Here is a 23,144-nt window from a genome sequence, read left to right on the forward strand (position 1 = left end):
TGTTTTTTCTTAACTTAAAGAGGACATTTATTGCAAGTTCCGTGATCTCCAAGATACAAAACTAAAATAGGCATTTCCACCGTAGCAGGAAGTTACAACGAATGCAAAGAACTGTGGGGGAAAAGAAAACAGCTGTTAGAAAATAGTAATAATAATAATAATAATATTTTTTTATTTATATCCCGCCCTCCCCAGCCGAAGCCAGGCTCAGGGCCGCTAACAACAATAAAATACTACAACATTCTAAAAACCATTTAGCAGATTTATTTGTATTCCCAGATCACTCATGGGGTACAAGAAAAGGGTTTTTAAAATAACCACTCTTTGTTTTATTGTCCTTCGGGACCAGCACCCCTGTTCTATTCAGCTTGCCATGTAAGGAATTATTTTGGTTTCAGTTCACATGTGGTTAAAATGTGCTGGTAGTTCAGAATCCTTCACTGCTTTAATGGTCTCAGTTTAATGAAACCTCTTGGTTTCATATCCTGGTTTGTAAGCAGAGCTTAAACCACAATTTCCCTCTTTGGATGTAGCAAGAAAATTGGCACCTGTCTGTCTAGGGAGACAATGTAGGGGATGTCTTCAGGGGTGAATAAAAGTGTGTTTTAATAAACCCATGGGGTTTTGAATTCTAGTGTAGAAGAAATAAATAAATAAAAATAAGGAAGATGCTGCGCCAGACTCTTTATATGGTCTCAACAATTACATATCTAGATTACCCCTCTTTCAACCTGCACCAATTTAATACCTCGTTCTTGAATATTTGTTGGAACACATAAACAACTTCCTCCACCCACTTCCATATTTTGAGTACTATTCATGATTCAAAGATTAAAAATTAACTTACTGAAGAAGCCGCCCAGCTGTTGTAGTTGTGGCTGTCCAATTCCTTGGTGACTGCACATGCGTCTACAATGGCAGCAATGAAGTACAAAAGAAAGGCACTCCCGTTAAAACACAGGCCCTGTGGGGAGGGCAAAGAAAGACAAAAGGGTAGGTTTTTTAAAGCCAGAACTCACAGGAACTCAGTTCCAGCACCTCTCAGCTGGGATCCATTGCCATTAAAAGAGAACAAGGGAAGCGTTCATGGTGAGTTCTGGCATCTCTTTTTCGAGCAAAATAGCACTGAATAAACCCATGTCCCTTTTTCAGTGCAGGACTACTCCTTTGTTCCTATCCTTTGTCTGTTCTCACCAAACTTGTTATTGCCTCGGCCCAGCATACCTGAAGGAGCGTCTCTATTCCCATCGCTCTTTCCAGACACTGAGGTCCAGCTCCGAGGGCCTTCTGGCAGTTCCCTCCCTGCAAGAAGTGAGGTTACAGGGAAGCAGACAAAGGGCCTTCTCAGTAGTGGCACCCGCCCTGTGGTATGCCCTCCTGTGAGATGTCAAGGAAATAAACAACTATCTGACTTTGAGAAGACATCTGAAAGCAGCCCTGTTTAGGGAAGTTTTTAATCTTTGATGTTTTATCCTGTTTTTAATATTTTGTTGGGAGCTGTCCAGAGTGGCTGGGGAAACCCAGCCAGATGGGCGAGGTATAAATAATAAATTGTTGTTGTTGTTGTATGCCCCACAGAGGACCTTATGGTCTGCAAATAATAACATCCTGGAGATCCTGGGCCTCAGGGAGATTAGGCTGGCCTTTTCAGCCTTGGCCCTGGCCTGGTGGAACGCTCTGCCTCAAGAACGCCAAAGAATAAACGGACATAAATCTGACATCAAGAATCACAAAACAGAGAAACCAGTAGGAGAACACTTCAATCTCCCAGGACATTCTATACAAGATCTCAAAGTAGCTGTTTTACTACAAAGGAATTTCAGAAATAGACTGGAAAGAGAAGCTGCTGAATTGCAACTCATTACCAAACTTAAAACCATGGAGAGACCTGGTCTGAACAGAGACATTGGATTCTTATCTCATTATACATGACTAAGCCATTTCTCACCTTCTCACCCCTTGCCTTTTCCTGTAAGACATATTGCAGTCGTTAAGTCAACAGGCTCATCTCAGCTATCTGCCAATCTCCCATTCCCACCACCCTTCTGAGTAATACCCCTCCCCACCTTCTCACTATATAGAAGGATCTGGCAACTTTTGTTTCAGTGTATCTGAAGAAGTGTGCATGCACACGAAAGCTCATACCAAGAACTAACTTAGTTGGTCTTTAAGGTGCTACTGGAAGGAATTTTTTTATTCTGCCTCAAGAGATAAGGGCCCTGCGGGATTTGACATCTTTCCACAGGGCCTGTAAGACAGAGTTGTTCTGCCAGGCCTTTGGTCAGGGCTCAGCCTGACTCCCCTTCCCTTTTTGTATAAGAATTAGCATGAAAGAGGCCTCCCAGCATTCTCACAGGTCCTTATAAGATCAGCATACACAGTTGGGCCTGATGAGCATTTACTGTTCCCAACCCAAATCCTGCGGAAAGCCATCTAATTCAGATTTTAATTTTATCCTGACTTGTTTTTAAGAGGTGATTTGATTATTGTTTGATTTTATATCAGTGTTTATATTTGAAGTTAGCCACCCTGAGCCCGGTCTTGGCCAGGAAGGGCAGGATACAAATAAAAGATGATGATGATCATTATTACGGTCCAATACTGAAAAATTGAAGGGATTCTTGTAAAAAGAGAACTTCAGCGTGTGTGTATAGGGGCTCAAGCACCTGTCGCAGTGGCAGAAATACTGACTCTTTCTGGCTTTTGGACTTTTTAAAGGAAAGAGGTAGAGGTCTAGGTTGAGAGGTTGAGGCGAAAACCCTGAGTGGTCCTCAGTATTCTGTAACAATAGCCCCTCCAATGAAACGAATGGAAGTTTCTTTTCAGGGTGGGGAGCTTGGTGCACCCACAGGAATTTCCTATATGCACAAGGATATGCTGTTATCATTACATTCCCGTGTTCTGAATTAGATGAAAGCTGATACTCACTACAGTGGTCCATGGCACTTGGGGAATCCGAGTGTACGTCATTGTCATGTAGATGATTAGGAAGAACAGCGTAAGGACCCAGTAAAACACAGCTACAAACATTACCCAGCCGAAGACAGGATATAGGAAATATTCTGTTCCAGCAATCAGCGTCCATACCAACAATCCCAATACCTGCAAATGTGCAAAGAAAACAGAATAGTGTTACCCAGAAGAAAGGCATGATATGTACATACACAAAGTATTGTTCCGCTTCATGAAAATGGGTTACTGGAATAGAAGGCCAACTCTAAGCAATTATTTGCTGGCACAGAAATCACAGAACAGGACAGAGCTCCTATCCTATCACAGTTAACGGGAATTAGGTTTGACTTCGGCCTAGTCAGGATTTTACCACGTCTAGGTCTGCCGTAAGAGGCATTTCTATACGAAGAGGATTCGTACAAATGTTAGCGCAACAGATTTGTTTCCAAAGCAATTTAAATAATATTTCACAGCCCGAAAACATCCATGGTTAAACAAGAGGCAATTTCAATAGACAGACTGCTTGTATCATCTAAAATAATGAAAGCTAGGCAAAATGTATAACATCAGGTAAACAGCTCTATAGTAAGGTAGGATTAAAAAAAAAGGTTGGAATCCTTTAGTGAGAGTATCATTTTGTCAACTCAGCAGAGACTTTACATTCAAAATAATGTATGGAGTCGTCTACTCTCTCCCTGGCTATGACCTTGAGGAAAATGTAAGTCTGAATAGCTTTAATCTCTCTTTCCAAATCATTAGGATTACATCAGTTCCAAATGCCCATATTTAACAGGCCTTAAAACCAAAAATTACATACACTTTCATATTATAGAAGGAGGGGAAGTCGTTTTACTTTGGCTTTTCTAAGGACCTAATATTATATTATTATTTGAGTGTTGCTCAGGATATATCCAAATGCAATGCTAACTTACACAGCAATAATAGAATTTTAGGAATATTTCACATCCTACATACACGTTCATTTTTCTTAATTCTAATTAACGCTTAAGAGGAACAACAGAAAGGGACTACTATAATTTCAGGCACACTTATCCAAACCCTTAAATCTTATATTTGTTCATTTATATGTAGGAGTATTTTATGCAAATGAAAAGCATGTTAAATAATTGACGGGTGATTTCTTTAATTTAGTAACAGGCCATATTAATATTCATTGTTATATTTTTATATAGGTTGTCATCCATCAGTTGCAGACTATCATTTCTAGTACCAGTCAGCCTCTTCTGCCACTGGAGGTCACCATTGTTCTACACAGAAATGTGTCTTCTGCGGTATTAAAGCAGTTTCTAAAAAACAGGTGATAGAATTTGGTTGTGATTTTTGCCTTGATCAAACTTCCAGTTCTGAAATAACCAGTGGTAATCACTGAGTTATCCAATTCTTCAAATCTCCATTAATGATCAATAACTATAATTTCTAATTGATGTATAATAAAGGTAAAGGTACCCCTGACCGTTAGCTCCAGTCACGGACAACTCTGGGGTTGTGCGCTCATCTCGCTCTACAGGTCGAGGGAGCCGGCGTTTGTTCGCAGACAGCTTCCGGGTCATGTGGCCAGCATCTGGCGAAACCAAAGCAGCACATGGAAACGTAGTTTACCTTCCCGCTGGAGCGGTACCTATTTATCTACTTGCAGTGTGGTGTAGTGGTTAAGAGCGGTAGTCTCGTAATCCGGGGAACCGGGTTTGCGTCTCTGCTCCTCCACATGCAGCTGGGCCAGTCACACTTCTCTGAAGTCTCTCAGCCCCACTCACCTCACAGGGTGTTTGTTGTGGGGGAGGAAGGGAAAGGAGATTGTTAGCCGCTTTGAGACTCCTTAAAAGGGGAGTGAAAGGCAGGATATCAAATCCAAACTCCTCTTCTTCTTCACTCTGATGTGCTTTCAAACTGCTAGGTGGGCAGGAGCTGGGACCGAGCAATGGGACCCCACTGCGGGGATTTGAACCACCGACCTTCTGATCGCAAGCCCTAGGCTCTGTGGTTTAGACCACAGCGCCACCTGCCTCCTTAATTAATCTATAATAGTATCTACCATATTTTTTGCACCATAACACTCACTTTTTTCCTCCTAGAAAGTAAGGGGAAATGTCTGTGCGTGTTATGGAGGGAATGCCTACGGGTGGCATGCCTACGGATTTTCCTCCTCTAAAAACTATGTGCGTGTTATGGTCAGGTGCGTGTTATAGAGCGAAAAATATGGTAGTTAAAGTAGTTCTAACTGCCACAGCCACATACGGGTGCAACCACTTTTCTTTTTTCTTTTCTCTTGCATTAAAAACAGTTGTGAGCCTTTCCTTTCCCAAGGTGTTAGCTTTGCTTTCACTGGTCTAGTTTTCTCATTGGTCCAGTTGCAGATTTTAATATTGTCTTCCTAAATAAAAAAATGATGCTTTGCAAGTTGGCAGACAGACTACTATCTTGGTACATGTTTTGCTCTCCCTTCCTCTGCTTATCTTAGCCATTGCTTAGAGGTAACCTGTCCACATAGGCTAATAACTGTTCATTATTTATTTTAGCCACAAGTATCCAGCAAGCAAGGCAACAAGAAGAAATCACAACATATTCTACAAACCACAAAAGGGGCAAAGGGCTTGTAACACAGAGGACAAACAGGATATTATGAGAGGCAGGCTTGCCTAATTGTGGTAGTCAACTTTTTTGACATACCAAACTAGCAAATAATGAATAGGATGGGTTGTTCTGATAAGTCCCCTAGATGTCTCTCGGTGTGTGTGTGTGTGTGTGTGTGTGTGTGTGTTACAGCCTCATATATTTTCTTAGCTGGCTGGGCCTGTGAATATTTAAATCAATTTGCAATAGACATTTTTAACACTGTGGAAATGCTGTATTTCACACAAGTATACAGATATGGATTGAGCGTAAGTCATCAGCCAACAGCCAGCCTGACCTTTTCGAAATTCTAATCAAGAAATGTGTAATGTTGTTTTGAAGTTTTGTCAGGCTCAATAAAATACAGTGTTCAGCTTTCCTGAAACAGCTGAAAATGTCAAACACCCCTGAACCCATTATATCTCAAAGCTGAGACCAAAATTAATGAAGTGTGCCTCAAAGCTCACACGGAGCCTAGAAGAACATCTCGTTGATCATCTTTATCAGGAAATAAATGTTTTTGTTAAGGATGAAGACTAGAAATATTCCTTCCTTATTTCAGAGAATCATAGAATGGTAGAGTTGGAAGGGACCTCTGTGATCATCTAGTCCAACACCCTGCAATGAGGGAATCTTTTGCCCAACATGGGGCTTGAACCCACAACCTTGAGATTAAGAGCCTCACGTTCTACCAACTGAGCTATCCCAGAGCTTTTATTAATCTTTCCCCATAAGGCATCTCAAAGTGATTTGCAATGTAACTAAAAGAGCAATCCTACATGGAAGGGGAGTAGCAAAGCCATGTCAGATGAAACATCAATCAAAAGCACTTCCAGCCTCACACATGGGGGAGGGATCTTTCCTTTCTTCTCCCTTTTAAAGAGACATCGGTCACCATTTGTAAGTATTGAGTGTAAGTATGTCAACTGGTGTAACCCTTGCTCTTTTTTCATGGTGTGATGTCAGGAGAACAGAGGAGGAATTGTTTTGCATTCTGAATATCCAGAGCCCCTCCTGCTGATTTACCCATAGATCATACGATTTTTTGCCTGGTCCAATAGAAAGTGTGCTCTCATTCACATAATGGTCTGGTACAGATTTCAAATGTCCCCCGTTCAATAACTGTGGTTTGTTGTCACAGATAGGTAGCCGTGTTGGTCTGCCATAGTCAAAATAAAAATAAAATAAAATAAAAATAAAAATAAAAAAATTCCTTCCAGTAGCACCTTAAAGACCAACTAAGTTAGTTCTTGGTATGAGCTTTCGTGTGCATGCACAGTTCTTCAGATACACACAGATTCTTCAGATGTGGTTTGTTGGAATGGGAGCGAGTCATGAGCTGAGGTGCTCCCCCTTCTCTCTCACACCTGCCTTGAGAGGATAGTTTCTGGTTGGTTAAACTACAGTTTCCCTTGGTTCCTGCAAACCATGGTTTGCAGTCCTGGGTTTTGGACATCACCATTTGTTGGGCCAAGTACGTTTCAGACGCAGCAGGTCATTGCATCCATGAAAGACCCTGTCTTCAGAAGCAACAAGATGCAACTTGCTGTCTCTTCATCTAATCTGCTTCATAAAGCTACTACAATGATAAAATGGGAATACATCCTATAGGCTCCTCTGCAATTTATTAGGTGGAGGGATGAGCAGTCAAGTCAAGTTTGTTTACTGAATGATCTCAGAAGTCATCACAATAACAAGTAGGAGAGAAAGTTAGTAACACAATAAAGAACTTTCGTGTCCATAAACCTGCAATTCTTGAACCTCTGCCGAGATAATTCTTTATGAAGGAAAGAGCAAGTCTGTATCAGGATATTATGCATACAAATCTATTGCTGGTGTGATAGTTTCTAAACCTTGATTTGTTATAGCAGTGTTGGGTCGTGTTAAGACATAACTCTCCCCCACAAAAAAAACCATAAACACCCCAAAAGGTTTATGTTTTCAGACTCTAACATAGAACTTGGATAATCAAATACATGTGGACTATATTTCAGAGATCCATTGTGAAAAATAGCTCTGTATGATCACTTTGTTGCCAGCAATTCACATATTGATGGAATAGGAACATATTTGTGCAACAGAATAAATGGACAAAAATCAGGCATTACATATGGCAAAGCTCAAAAACCTAGTGGCGCAGCAATAAAACTTAGCACATTTGCAGAGCTAAGCAGGGTTCAGTATGGATTCAAATTGGATGGGGGACCATGTGTTGAGACTCCAGCATTGCAGAGGTTTGGCCTAGATGACCCTCGGTGCCCTTTCCAACTCCTCAATTCTATGACATGCTGTAACAGACTTGAAAGCAGCTGTGCTTCAACACAAGGGTATTTAACGAAGATAAGCTCCAAAGTTGGAATTCATGTGCACTATCAGGCACTCCTGTCTTCCACTGCCTCCCACAGTTTGGTCAAACTCATGCTGGTAGCTTCGAGAACACTACCCAACCATCTCGTCCTCTGTTTTCCCCTGGAAAAGACCCTGATGTTGGGAAAGATGGAGGGCACAAGGAGAAGGGGACGACAGAGGGCGAGATGGTTGGACAGTGTTCTCGAAGCTACCAACATGAGTTTGACCAAACTGCAGGAGGCAGTGGAAGACAGGAGTGCCTAGCGTGCTCTGATCCATGGGGTCATGAAGATTCAGACACGACTAAACAACAAAATTTCTCAATGGAAAGCTGTGACACATTAGTGTTTTTTTTAAATGTTCCAGTACTTTTCCTACCCCATTAAGAATGTTCATTTCCTACAGTGGAGGACAACGCAACAGGATCTCACAGATCTACTGGGGAGAAGACTCTGGTTTTTCCTTTTTCAAGCCTTGTCCCAGTTTGCTTCTGGCAGAACATCAGAAAGCCAAGGCCTCCATCCTTGCAAGGATCTCAGCTTGACCTTACACAAAAGGGACTGTCTGCTCCGCTCTCTCACAATTGTGACATAATCAGATCAAAGAAACGCAGCTTTCCTCCTTTTCCCCCTCTTCCGTCCTCCTTACTGAAATGAATCTCCTTGAAATCTTCACTGGCACCAGTATTGTTCTTCAGCACACACCAAAGCATACTTAGGTTTCACGAGAACAAATGGGTCTGAATTTCACTGAACTGCAGATAAAATCTGGACTCCCTAAGTAGCAGCGGCTAGTGCAAAATGCAAATAGATGGCAGCTCGCTTGGGCAAAGGTACTCTGAGTATCTCCAGCTGTTAGGCTGATGACATGTCCAAATACAACTGAGTTCACCAGCAGTTAATACAGCTAAAACTCTACTGCAGGATCGGGAAGTATATACAGTGGTGCCTCGCAAGACGAAAAGAATCTGTTGCGGTTTTTTCGTCTTGCGAAGCAAGCCCATTGACGGATTAGCAGATTAGTGCTATTAGTGCTATTAGCGGCTTTTAGCGGCTTATCTGCTGATTGGATCAGCTGATAAGCGGCTTAGCGACTTAGAAAAAGGGGGGGAGGGGAAAAACCAGCAGAAACTCGCAAGACATTGTCGTCTTGCGAAGCAAGCCCATAGGAAATTCGTTTTGCGAAGCACCTCCAAAACGGAAAACTCTTTCGTCTAGCGAGTTTTCCGTCTTGCGAGGCATTCGTCTTGCGGGGCACCACTGTACATTTTTTTCTGCTGAGGGCTATATTCCCTCAAGAGTAATGTGTTAGGGGACGCATACTGGTGGTGGGAAGAGCCACAGGCAAAGGTGTTATGGATTAAACTAATTAAAAATAAAGGATGCTTCAATCTTCATCATGGCAACCTCAAATTAAAATTCCCAGGCTTATGCAAGTTTATTCAGAAGTAAGCCCCACCAGGTTTGGAAGATTTGCTCTCAAATGGGTAGATAAAAACTTATTTCAGTACCAGAGACCAATACAGCTATTGTTCTGGAAAGCGAGCGGAAGTAATTCCGCTCCGACTTTGATGTGTTTACAGTGGTACCTCGGGTTACATATGCTTCAGGTTACAGACTCCGCTAACCCAGAAATAGTACCTTGGGTTAAGAACTTTGCTTCAGGATAAGAACAGAAATTGCGGCGCGGCAGCAGCAGGAGGCCCCATTAGCTTAAGTGGTGCTTCAGGTTAAGAACAGTTTCAGGTTAAGTATGGACCTCCGGAACGAATTAAGTACTTAACCCGAGGTACCACTGTATATATCTACACACACACATACAAGGCAGGAACTTACAAGTCTGTTCTCAGAGATCTGGCAAAAGCCTCTTTTACCCAACCATACACCCAGGGAAATGTTGTGGGTTTTTTTAAAGAGCAATTATTATTTTTAAATGAAATACTGTCCCTTGCAATTTTTCTGAAACAAAAAGAGGTGGAAGAGACACTTTCATGAGCCAGATCTTTTAACAGGTAAGCTAACAAAATGTGGGTCACAGCTGTGGGAACTCTTATGGTAAGAGGTTTTCAACCTTTCTGAGTCCACAGCTCCCTTGACCAACTACATTCTTTCTGTGGCACCCCTGTGGGGCTCAGGAGCCCAGTTACGTCACCCCTTGCCTGCAGAGATGGCACCCTTTTTTGAGCACGCTCCCTTGTGGAGTGGTCCCTCAGCCTCCTCTTCCCCTTCCTTGGGAGTCCTCTGGGCAGCCGCTGCTGCAACAAACAGTTGCCCAAGCCTTTGGGAGGCAGAGACAGGAGAGGGCGTCAGAGGAGGGAGGGAAGGAAAGAGGCAGAGAGGCTAGCGCTGCCCGTGGCACCCCTGACCATCATTCAAGGCACCCCAGGGTGCCATGGCACACTGGTTGAAAAACACTCGTATGAAACAACAACTTTGATGCCACATTTCTTTCCTCAACTGAATCTAATTTTAAAATATTGAATAACATTTTCTCAGAAGCTGGCACCAGGTTTATCCCCCTCGTCTTCCACACTAACAAAGGAGCTTACAGAGAACCAGCCATATTCCACCAGAAACTTATCAATTAGGCTGCATCTTGTCAACTGGCTCAACATTGGGTACATAACTTCATAAAACTGGGGAACAGACTTACAACAACAAATTAAGACCTTCACTGTTTCAACTTGCTTCTACTTTGTTTTCGAATGTACCATATTTTTCCATGAATAAGAGGGTGTGTTTTTTAATTATTCATTATTATTATTATTTTTGGCGGCTGTTTGCATCAAGCGGGCAGATGATGGGTCAACAACTCTGGGCAATCTCCCCCCAAAAAAGCTCCACAACTCTGGGCAATCTCCCCCCATTTCCTTAATTTGGTATCCCCAAAAATAGGGGTCATCTTATACACGGAGGCGTGTTATACACAAAAAAATACAGTATTTCATATCAATAAAAAATTTGGTGAGACGCGAACAGATTTTTATTCTGAAATTGTGGCCTAGCCCTAGAGAAACAAGTTTGAGAACTACTGTGCTAGAAAGACATCCGGTCATACAGAAGCTTCTTTCTGATCTCACCTCCAAGTACATTTACTTGGATGCAAGTCTCATCCTGTTTCTCAGTTTCATTGTATTTTGATTGTTTTCATTCCATTTCCCTTTTGCTTTTAAATGAGCTGCTTTAGGGTCTCCTTTGTAAGAGCCAAAAAGCAGTACAGTATATATAAAAAAGTTTATAAATAAATGAATTCCAATTCATGGGACTTACACTTTCAACTAAACAGGATGAGGATCATCAACCTATGAGAGACTTTCAACATTTCATATTTCACATGGGGAAAAAATGTGTGGAATGTAAAATACTAGACTAAAGTATGTCCTTTGTATAAGCAATTGCATAAAAAATTCCCTTTGAAAAAGAAACTTGGGACTTTCTTTTTTTTTACTTCAGTCCTAAAATTTTCCCTTTAATATTAAAAGGTTTTATTTACACTGATATTGTTTAAATGCAAATACACTGTAATGAAGAGTTGTCTTTTTAACGGCTGCAGATTTAATATCCCATTGTATTACTGAGCCAGTGCTATGCCTAAATAATATCTGAGTGACATCCCCCCCCCCCATTTCTTTTCTGTTGAGGAATGTCTAAGAGTGGCTGTTAACAACTCCTGACCAAAGATTTATTTACATTGGTTGATTTGTTTAAAGAGTTTCTAACCATTGCAAAAGAACAATGCTGTATACATCTGCTTCATTAATAGCGGCAAGCTTTTTTGTTGTTTTTTGAATCTCCACCTTCCTGCTACGCCATCTATATATAGCTGGCACCATCATTGTTCTGTGAATCTGTTTTTAACATGAGAAAAAGCTTTTCCTAACGCTTGTTAGAAACAAGATTTGCATTGAGTCCTGTTGCAATAAAAGCTGAACATCTAAACAAGGCAGAGACAGAACGGAAACATGGTCCAACCAGACAACAGATGCATTAACATATTCTCAAAGAAACCATTTGAGAACAATTCTAAATTTTTGTACTGTACATCTTACTTATGACATTTGCATGCTGCGCCACAAGTTCTCTTGGCAGCTTACAAGAAATAAGTATGAAAACAATGTGAATGCAAAATGAAACATGAATACATAAACTGAAAAGTGAGATAAATGCAACAAGAAAACAAAACTCAATCCACAACCTCAAAGTGAAAAACAAAACAAAACCAAATTCTAAATCCCTTCCGCAAGACTATTCATGTTTTTTAAATCAGAAGACTGAAACCTTCATTTATGCTTGTGAAGTAAAGTACTTCCAGCTACTCTGCATAATCCAACAGAAGCGTGAACATTCTCCTCTAGACAATTTGCAGCATTCAGGGTATAGATCAAGCAGTGCAAACATTAACTTCTCAAACTCCAGAGAATCACAGAATCTTAGAGTTGGAAGGGACCCAAGGGTCATCTAGTGCAGGAATCTCAGCTAAAGCATCCCTGAAAGATGGCCATCCGGCCTCTGCTTAAAAACCTCCAAGGAAGGAGAGCCCACCACCTCTCGTGGGAGTCTGTTCCACTGCCGAACAGCTCTTATTGTCAGAAAGTTTTCCCAAATCTAACATGAAGCCACTGGTTCGAGTCCTACCCTCCAGAGCAGGAGAAAAGAAGCAGGCTGCCTCCTCCATGTGACAGCCCTTAAGATATTTGAAGATGGCTATCATATCTCCTCTCAAGCAGTGGCGTAGCGTGGGGGGTGCAGGGGGGCCCGGCCGCACCGGGCACAACATCTGGGGGTTAGGGTTAGGGGGCACAAATCCACGGGTTAGGGGGCGCAAATTCATGGGTTAGGGGGCGCAAATTACTTGCCTTGCCCCGGGTGCTGACAACCCACGCTACGCCACTGCTCTCAAGTCTCCTCTTTTCCAGGCTAAACATACCCAGCTCCTTCAAGCGCTCTTCATAAGGCTTAGTTTTCGGACCCTTGATCATCTTGGTTGCATACGTTCCAGCTTGTCAACATCCTTCTTAAATTATGGTGCCCAGAATTGGACACAGTATTCCAAGTGTGGTCTGACTAAGGCAGAATAGTGCCACCTAGAATAGCATTAGCTTTTTCGTTGCTGCATCAGAACTGTTATTCCAAATAACTCAATGGGCAAATTTAGAAACAAATTATTTAGATTCTTAGTATAAGACTTATACAACAGAAAATAATATTCAGAGTCCACTGGACTCCAGCAAAACTATACCAGAAAAAAAATATAGCAGACAACTGCTGGAGATGTGGGAGTAAAAATGCAAACTTAGTACATATGATGATTAAATGTCCGATGATAAAATCATTTTGGTGCGAGGTGAGGATAGTTATAGCAAAAGTAATAAAAAGAAATTGTTATTTAGGGGAACTGAATTTAATTCTAAATTATATTCCGGAAACGTGGGAGATTACAAAGGGTCAAAAAGATGTATGTACCATGCCATATTAGAAGCAAAAAAACTTGTTTTGATGAATTGGAAGAGCCGCAAAAAGATTCCATTGAGCACATGGATTGATAATATGGACAGACTAGCTACATATGAACAAATTGCCTGTCGACACAAATTAAGAATGGATAAATATGAAGAAATCTGGAAGTAATATTTAAGTGATAAGGCGGACAGTGGTGGGAAGTAGGGGGAGGAGAGCTGGGGAAATATTGTTAAAAAGGTGTAGTCATAGGTATATCAGTATTCAAAGCTGAATTGTCAAATTGTGTTAGTAGTGTTATTATGGTTTTTGTTGTATGTGTCTTTTGCGGTTGTTGTTTGTATTGAAAAAATGATTAAATAAATTAAAAGGAAACAAATTATTTAGATTCTTTGCCTATGGAACAAGCAGCGTGCATTTGGGCACTGCCTGTTAGAGCAGAGCCCCAATCTATGTCCAGTTCTCCTGTTTTCCTCAACTCAAATTTCCAGGCAATTCCGATGAACCCTAAAAATTATGGACTTCATATTGTTCTAGGATACACGAAAGAAAAGCCTGCTGATAAGGCCAACCACATGCCTATGGGAAGCCCTCAATCATGACCCAAGCAGGACAGCATTATTCCCATCTACAGTTCCCAGAAAATGGTATTCAGGGGCCAACTGCCTCAGGCAGCCAAGGTAAAGCACAGTCACCAGTTAGAAGCTGTGATACACATATCCTTCATGAATTTGCCTATTCCTCTTCTATTTTATTTTTTTATTGGAAATTTCAACACAATAATTTTATCAAAAATACATCATCCACATTATTATGATTTCTCCCCTCCATTTCCCCCCCTCAGACAAAACACCCCCCCCAACCTCCCATCCCACCCCCGGACTTCCCTCAGCTCCTTTCTCTGGTTTGAACACATATTTCTATCTGCATGTTATAAAATTGTAAAAATCCTCAAGTTGTCTAAAAATATATTACAATAAACGGTTTGCGAATGTTTATTCAAAACCTGTCAAAGAGTCCAGTTCCATTTTGTTGCTTCTTCAAATATTTCATAAAAGGTTCCCATTCGTCTTTGAAGTCACAGTTATCCTTATCACGTAGTTTGTGTGTCAGTTTTGCCAATTCCGCATAATCCATCAGTTTTTCTTGCCACAGTTCTTTCTTCGGGATTTCCTCATTCTTCCATCCTTGTGCTATTAAGACTCTTGCTGCCGTCGCATACATAAAAATATTTTTTACAGGTCTTTACCCACTATCCCTGTCTAATCCTCTTCTAAACCCAGCCAAGATGATGGACATCGTTGCCTCTTCTGGGAGCAAATGCTATAGTTCAACTATGCCCTGTGCATCTTTCATCTGTACCGAGTCTCCCAAAGTTTAGCTTTGTTTAATGCCACCGAGTTTCAGTATTTTGAGAGGAACAAACACTTTTCCCCATCCGCTTTCCCAGCACTATTCATCATTTTATTGCACAGTCCTTGGAGAGGTAAAACGCATTCCTTGAAGGTGAAAAGAGGAGCCATAATTGAGGTCTGTGCACAGAGCTCTCTCTCTTGATACACACCCACAGGATTCTCTGTTTCTTTTTTCAGTTTCAATCCCACCAGAGGGTGCTGAAGGTGGCTGACGACAGTAAAAGAGAGACCAAAATACCAAGCGAGAATTAAACACCTAAAACCAGGCAGGTAGAAAAATCCCTAACAACAGCCATCAAGCAATCTGCTTGAACAAATGGCAACATATTGACAGCGGCCAAAACATCGTTCATTAAGTCATTCATTCAGCTTTTTATAAGGTCAGGTGCCTGCCTCCATAAATGCATATTTGCTTGATCATCAGAGAATGAGCAGTTGCCAGGGCTGAATAATACCAGTCCTACACTGGTTCCCCGTATGTTTCCGAGCACCATTCAAAGTGTTAGTGCTGACCTTTACAGCCCTGAACAGCCTTGGCCCAGTATACCTGAAGGAGCGTCTCCACCCCCATCATTCAGCCCAGACACTGAAGTCCAGCTCCAAGGGCCTTCTGGCGGTTCCCTCACGGCAAAAAGTGAGGTTACAGTGAACCAGGCAGAGGGCCTTCACAGTAGTCATGCCTGCCCTGTGGAACGCCTTCCAGTCAGATGTCAAGGAAATAAACAACTATCTGACTTTTAGAAGACATCTGAAGGCAGCCCTGTATATGGAAGTTTTTAATGTTTGATATTTTACTGTGCTTAATGTTTTAACTGCTGGAAGTCGCCCAGAGTGGCTGGAGAAATCCAGTTAGATAGGCGGAATATTAATAATAATGCACCCACAAAAAGTTATGTTCTCCACAGCCTGCCCAAAAGCTGTTTGACAAACTGGAGAAATGTAATTCTGTCAAGAGAAAATGGTACACAAATGGGGAGGTATGCCTATATGAATTTACCCCCCACCCAGTCTATGAATTTACCCCCCACCCAGTACAAGTCCCACCCACCATCACATATGGCTTCGTGGAATGAAATAGTTGTCCACCTCTATTCCACTCCCATGAACAATGTAACATTGGTGGACAAGCTTCTTAGAACTTTAATCGGCTGTTTCACTGGACATCCTGTTCAGCCAAGGAGAACTGCAAAATAGCACATCTCCTCCTTTGTTTCCCTGTGTTACACTGTTCATGTGAGGAGTTAAATGCACAAGGGAGCTAGCGACAACACCCCAAACCAGCTCTTAAGTAGAATAACATGATAATTAAGTTCCAACCTGAACACGTCATAAACTAGCATTGTTGTTTGTATGGAAATGCTTTGCAATTGCTTCCAGCGGACCTTGTGAAAATGCAGAGCTAAAGAAGCTCCATCCACATCGGAGCAGGTTTCCAGTGCCGAGATAGGAAAATTGCAAAAGGAAAGCAAGGCAAGAGAATCTAAAGGCAATTCCATTGACTGCAGGACCTGCAGACCTTTTCTGGCATTTAAAAGCCACTATATGTCAAGACTGTCAAGTCCAATATTGTTCAGCACAGTACACTATGCAGAGCCTGAATTATTTCTTCTCTTATCCCACCGTTATTGTGAGTGTTGGGTGGGCGGGCGTGGGGGTTTATTTGGGGGGGGGAGAGGTACTGGCCTTCAAATGCACTGTAATATAAACCGAGCAACCTGTACTTGCTCAAAATCAGTGCTCACCACCTCTGCATATAGTTTAGACAGCCAAGCTCGCAAACCATGGCACATACATTTTCTGTTGTGAAGTGGTGTTGAACAAGGCGATCCTTTCAAACTACTCCAAAACTTCTCCAGAAATTCCTGTGGCTTCTGAGATCTTACCAAGCATTGAAACAAAAGACAGCACATAATCATACCACCTCTGAAACTCTACTTCTTCACGTAATCTTATAAGGAGAACATAAATGCCAACATGTAACTAACTTAAAGAATCTGGCTTCATTAATCACTTGTGAGTGATGAAGTGAGTTTTGACTGGTCTCAACAATGGCACTTTCTAAAGCAGGGCCATTACCTCCCAGAGATTATCTTGCTCTGCAAATATTTGCCCCTACAGCCCTTTTCCGTTGGACAAAGAGACAAGCCAATGGGTTTTGCACAATGCGTCTGGTCATGTCTGATGATAACCAGATTCTAGAAATAAATCCCCAACAAGCTCATTAAAGTATTGTGTGACTCACTGCATATTGTCTGGTTTGATCATTCCCAACAGGTGAAAGAATCAACGACTTCTTGCTCTTAGACATTTCTACTATTAAGTGAAAGGGAAAATAAGCTTTAAACATGCAGCAATTGATATAATCTGTAATGGCAATTTGTCCTTATAAAAATGGGGGTGACAGGCGGAGGACAGCCCCCTATTTCTGCCCCCACCTTCTCTCTTCTCTCTCAATCCCTATCTCACCATTTTCATCCCGCCTTGCCACCCCAGCAAAACTACCCCTCTACCCCTTTTATAAAATATATCATGGGGTTAACAGCTGATATTTTATAAACAGGAAGGCGAAGACTCAGCACATTGGATCTTTTACTCTTTTTGACTGATTCTCCTTGCCCTTAGTGCTCTAAATAATACTTTGACACATCTGCTACTAACTCTAGGGTTGCTAAGCCCTCTGGTCTCGCTTTGTAATAACATTTTGCTCCCTATCCCATCATTCTTCCATGCAGACGATCTGCTGACTGAGGGCAAGACTTTAGTGTGTTTAATGAAGTGGGCTCTGGCCCATGGAAGCCCATCCTACAAGATTTAAAATAAAAATAAACAAATAAAATTCCCAGGTGTCAAAAGACTTCCTGTGGTTTTGTTCCATATCATAATTGATACCCACTGGAATACTGAATTTGTATCAAGTCGTTATTGTAGAGCAACGTTGCCTTACGACAGATCAAACAACCAAATAAAGTTTTGTAAGGATATTATACTATACAGTGGTACCTCAGGTTAAGTACTTAATTCATTTTGGAGGTCCGTTCTTAACCTGAAACTGTTCTTAACCTGAAGCACCACTTTAGCTAATGGAGCCTCCTGCTGCTGCCGTGCCACCAGAGCACGATTTCTGTTCTCATCCTGAAGCAAAGTTCTTAACCCGAGGTACTATTTCTGGGTTAGCGGAGTCTGTAACCTGAAGCGTATATAACCCGAGGTACCACTGTACAACAATATCAGATTACATGCCAATAATCTTGGCTATTCACCCACTGAGTGGGGTGGTGGAGTTGCTAAATAGGTGAAAGAGTTGGGGCACACAGCCCATGAGGCTATTTTGCATTTGTATGTAAAAATTTATATGAATAGATACCTCTGGTACCTACGCATTTAATGCATAGGTGGATGGCTGGAGTCTCACAAACACTGTGCACTTTGAAGCAATTTCTTTAATAATAATAATAATAATAATAATAATAATAATAATAATAATAATTTGCACGTATAAAAAAATTAAGTACAAATTTATATGCATAGGTACCTCTAGTACATTTAAGGCAAAGGTGGATGGCTTGAATCTAATCAAAACTGTGCAATTGCAGCTAATAATAATAATAATAATAATAATAATAATAATAATAATAATGTCACAGAAAGGGCCAAGAGATCTGGCCACTTTAAAAGTCTCATGCTTATGAGTATCTCTAAAGAGGTAGATAGGTTTTACCTTTGGCTAAAATGTCTTGACTAATCAGCAGACAGGAATTCAGAAACGTCTTTCTCAGGGATCAAGACAAGGAGCAACTTTGTGAGATTTGTAACCCTAACTGCTGTACAATTCCCTTGACTGAGCAAGTTATGCACACAGTTATACAAGTGCACTTATACGTAGCAACATGTTTTGCAGTTATATGTCCTTTAATAATTAAACTAGTCATTCACAATTATATGGCACCGATTGTTCAAGAGAAGGCTTGAGGCGGGGAGCCCCCGCGCAAACAATCACAGGTGCCGATTCACAAAATGCATTAAGAACAACTGTTCATTTATTTCTGCTGTCTGTCTCTATGGTCTCAGTCATGCGTATCAAAGGATGGATTATCCATCACACTAACTGACATTTGCTAGTTTCAGTTATAGCAGCCTCTACCTGCATATGACGGAAGCCAAAAACTAAATAGAAAGAATACTTTAAGACTACACATTTACTTAGCAGCAGAGCTTCTTTTTTCAGCCAAAACTCACTGGAACTGAGTTCCTGCACCTCTCAGGTGGGCGCCATTGCTATTATAAGAGAACAAGGGAGGCATTCATGATGAGTTCCAGCACGCCTTTTTCCAGAAAAACAGCACTGCTTAGGAGTAAATCTCACTGAACACACTGGGGCTTACCTTTAAGTAAGCTTGCATAGGTGGGCGCTGCAAGTCAGGGGTTGTTCACACACACACACACACACACACACACAACCTTTTTTAAAAGACCAGAGAATTTCCTCCATATGAGCACTGAGTACACATTGCTGTCTTGGTGTTTTTTGGTTTCGTTAGCCCTTCATTCAATCCAAATGTGAACTGAATGATCATTCATTCCCTTGTCAATCTCTCCATCATTTTCTTGATGTGCTGGGCTCATTCCATGTCTCACCTTTCATTTTCCCCCTGTTTTTGACACCACCAACCTCCCGCTTTTATGACCCACACCCAAAAAAACCACAGCCCACAATGAAGCACAGCAAATTATATTTCTCAAGGAAACATACTGGACAGTTATAGGTCTGTCAGGAGACAGAGTTTAAAAGAATTGTACATTTCAAAGCAACCTAATATGTATGCACACATGCACACACAAACACAACATAGAACACGCTCACGCAGAGCTCTGATTATTTCTCGGCCGCGGCTCCAATCTGGTGGAACGCTCTGTCACAAGAGACTAGGGCCCTGCGGGACCTGACATCTTTCCGCAGGGCCTGCAAGACAGAGCTGTTCCACCAGGCCTTTGGTCAGGGCGCAGCCTGACCCCCTCCTCTGGCAATCTGCACAGAATTTTGCTTAATGGTTGCCATCAATTTGATTTTAATTAATTTTATAATGAATGTTTTTAGAATGTTGGATTATTTTGATTGTTGTTAGCCGCCCTGAGCCCAGCTTCGGCTGGAGAGGGCAGGATATAAATAAAAATTTATTGTCATTATCATTATTATGAAGAAAAGATAACAATAATGTAACTTCTTTTAAAATACCACCCAATAGCCACCTTGTTAAGAAAAGAAACAAACAACTCACCCAAAATTTACAGATCTGCTAACTTTTGAAATTTGACTACACTGGGAATTTTACCTGAACAGGAAGAGTAGGTGCTAAGTCAAATATTCACAGAGTACTTTGCTCCCCTCCCCCACTTTTAGTGTATATAAAACAAAGATTTCAAAAATGAAGTGACCTTAAGTGTATAGGACAGATGCAATCAGGAGGTCGATGTCCTCAACACTCTGTTGCTAGATGTTCTTGGGAAGATTTTACTTCTTAAAATCTGCAGTTCACATTCAGCAATAAAACTGGTTTGGGGGTGAAACACTAGTATAGCTGAAACACTAGTCTCACTGCTGGAAGAGCTGCAGCTATTTGCTCTTTTGGGCCAAGTGAAGTAGTTCAGTTGCCCTCATGCATCCCCCTTGGTAAAGGGACCCCTGACCATTAGGTCCAGTCATGGATGACTCTGGGGTTGCAGCACTCATCTCGCTTTATTGGCCAAGGAAGCCGGCATACAGCTTCCGGGTCATGGGGCCAGCATGACTAAGCCACTTCTGGCGAACCAGAGCAGCACACGGAAATGCCGTTTACCTTCCTGCTGGAGCGGTACATACTTGCACTTTGACGTGCTTTCGAACTGCTAGGTTGGCAGGAGCAGGGACCGAGCAATGGGAGCTCACCCCGTTGCGGGGATTCGAACCGCAACCTTCTGATCAGCAAGCCCTAGGCTCTGTGGTTTAATCCCGTGTCTCCACAGCGCTCCCCCTTGAGAGGTCCACAAAAACCAGATAGGATTTGCAAAAGGCACATGATTTCACCCAAAATGCCATTACAGTGGTACTTTGGGTTACATACGCTTCGGGTTACCAACTCCACTAACCCAGAAATAGTACCTCGGTTTAAGAACTTTGCTTCAGGATGAGAACAGAAATCGCACGGCGGCGGCACAGCGGGAGGCCCCATTAGCTAAAGTGGTACTTCACGTTAAGAACAGTTTCAGGTTAAAAACGGACCTCCAGAACAAATTAAGTACGTAACCAAAGGTACCACTGTAAATATTTCCCCTTTTGAGATAAGAAGAAAAATTCATCTTAAAATTCCACATTAATAAGGGTAGCAGTGGAACTCCAGTGCAATCTTTGGCAAGAAATTAGTCAAGCTTCAGCTTTATCCTGTATCAATTCTACAGCCAGGTTTTGGTAGCCTCTGAACATTCAGCTTACTAGTAAAACGTGTGTCCTCTCAAACTTCCTGTACAGAAAGTAAACACATGGACCACATCCTTGGCAACCTGAACATTCTGCAACAGGATCTGTAACAGCTTGGAAGTGTCTCATCATTTAATCATAAGATTACTGGAAAGACAAACATAATGCCTTATGAGAGGCACCACCTTCATCACAGGAAAAAATAAACCAGGGAAGCTTTATGGGAACAGACAGAGGGATGGAGAGAGCTTGCCCTATATAGTATTCAAATCATTTATCCAAAAGGCCCCCAGAGTTTATTACAAAAATCAGGAGTAAAACAGACCCTGCTCTCAAAATAATCCCTAGTTTGTGTTCAGCAGCAATGATCCAATCTTTAAAAAAATGAAATAAAATACAGTAATGTTACACTTAGCCAGTGTTAGAAACTCAGATATGTAAGCTAGGTGCCAAATGGCTGCATAAACTGTTAGGATTCCTGCTCCGTGATTACAGTCATAGGATTGTTGTCTATCACACGACAGTGTGTGCTTTGATTCCACAGAGTGGGAAGTGACGGAGACAGGATGTTTGTGTTACTGTCTTCCGTGAAGTGGGACTATTGTCCTTTGTTCTTTCTCTTTGCTGTCTGATGCTAGAGAGAGAGGGAGCCATGTTGCAGTGCTCCGTGTGTGTTTATATGTAAATAAAGTAGATTAGCCAAAATGCTGAGTTGCTGAGGTCTGTTACACAAGCTGCGAAGACTCTGCGGATCCCTAAGCATGCTGGTGTCTGTTGGCATTGGTCGCTGTGATATTCGGGCAGAAGAAAGCTTTTGAAGGAAGATCAAGAGGGAGAGAACATGCCAGTAAGGCATGTGTCTCTGCCAGGGTCCTACTCGAGTGTAGGAAGAGAGTTGCAGCCACCAAAACAGAAATGCCTACTTGCCATTTTGGGATCAGGCGGCTAGAAAGCCCTATTGAAAAACACAACTTTTTGGTTCCTGAAATTCATTCTGATTGTGCAGATAAAATATAGAATTCTACAGGCTGGGGTACAGGTGTGTGAAAACAGTCCGGATCCAAGGATCCTCAGGTATGACACCTCCAAAAGGCGGAGGCGTCAGGTGACATCCTGGCACCCAAGCATCTTCACTTGGCTGCGAGCGGCCGATAGCCAGATGCAAAATGTAACTGGCACCTGGCAAATTTCGAACGCTACTCTTAGCTCTATATTAACTTTTAACTAAGAAGATAACAACATGTTACTAAAGCTACAATAATGGCACCAAGCAAGACATCCCTCAAAGACTTTTTTGGCACTCTCAGCAACATTTGATACCCCCTTCCCCACCAACAGCCCTCCTGGGCCTTGAGAAGGTGGCATGAGGTCTCTAACAGGGTCCCTGAGTCAGCCTGTCTCCTTGCCAAAGTCCAGTTAGAACTTTCCCAGCTTTGGGAAGAAGGTAGGAGGGCTCTAGCACCCTGCCAGAGCCTCACACCTTCTTCCCTTTGGGCTTCACTATAAGGCACTATTTTAAAGGTATACTTGACAAGGAAGACACACAGCCCCGGCTATGAATTCCATGTTGAAGTACTCTTGCAGTCCACTTGGTATGAAAAGTTGGACTGGCCTGACCTAGAGGAAAGCTGTTGCTGAAGGTAGCTTGGTGTATGGTTCCATCCTTTACAAGAGATAGAAAATAACTGCAAGAAAGAGCATAGTGAAGGTGACCACAAACACTGGCATGGAATCATAGAATTGTAGAGTTGGGAGGGACCACGAGGGCTATCGAGTCCAACCTCCTGCAATGCCAGATTCCTTTTTCCAACTTGTGACTCAAACCCATGATCCTGAGTCACATGATCTATCAACTGAGCTATCTCAAAATTTCAGAGCAACTGTCCCTCT

The 23,144-nt window shown here is 41.9% G+C and overlaps 1 protein-coding gene and 1 long non-coding RNA gene across 2 annotated transcripts in view; one reads left to right on the plus strand and one right to left on the minus strand.

The window, feature by feature from the left end:
* CMTM8 (CKLF like MARVEL transmembrane domain containing 8) overlaps positions 1 to 23,144 on the minus strand; it is a 28,892-nt gene continuing 5,748 nt past the window's right edge. The window contains exons 2-4 of the mRNA XM_082193573.1: positions 2,929 to 3,102; positions 848 to 964; positions 1 to 111 (exon numbers count right to left, since the gene is read on the minus strand). Of these exons, the coding sequence (XP_082049699.1) occupies positions 28 to 111; positions 848 to 964; positions 2,929 to 3,102 (375 nt within the window). The 3' untranslated portion in view covers positions 1 to 27. The remainder of the gene's footprint in view (positions 112 to 847; positions 965 to 2,928; positions 3,103 to 23,144) is intronic.
* On the plus strand, positions 4,056 to 7,415 carry LOC309515614. Its single transcript, XR_014212573.1, has 3 exons — positions 4,056 to 4,270; positions 5,490 to 6,696; positions 6,881 to 7,415. It is a non-coding gene; the product is annotated as an uncharacterized lncRNA (long non-coding RNA).

The sequence above is a fragment of the Podarcis vaucheri genome, assembly GCF_965113315.1.
Source record: "Podarcis vaucheri genome assembly, chromosome: 12".
Taxonomy (NCBI): Eukaryota; Metazoa; Chordata; class Lepidosauria; order Squamata; family Lacertidae; genus Podarcis; species Podarcis vaucheri.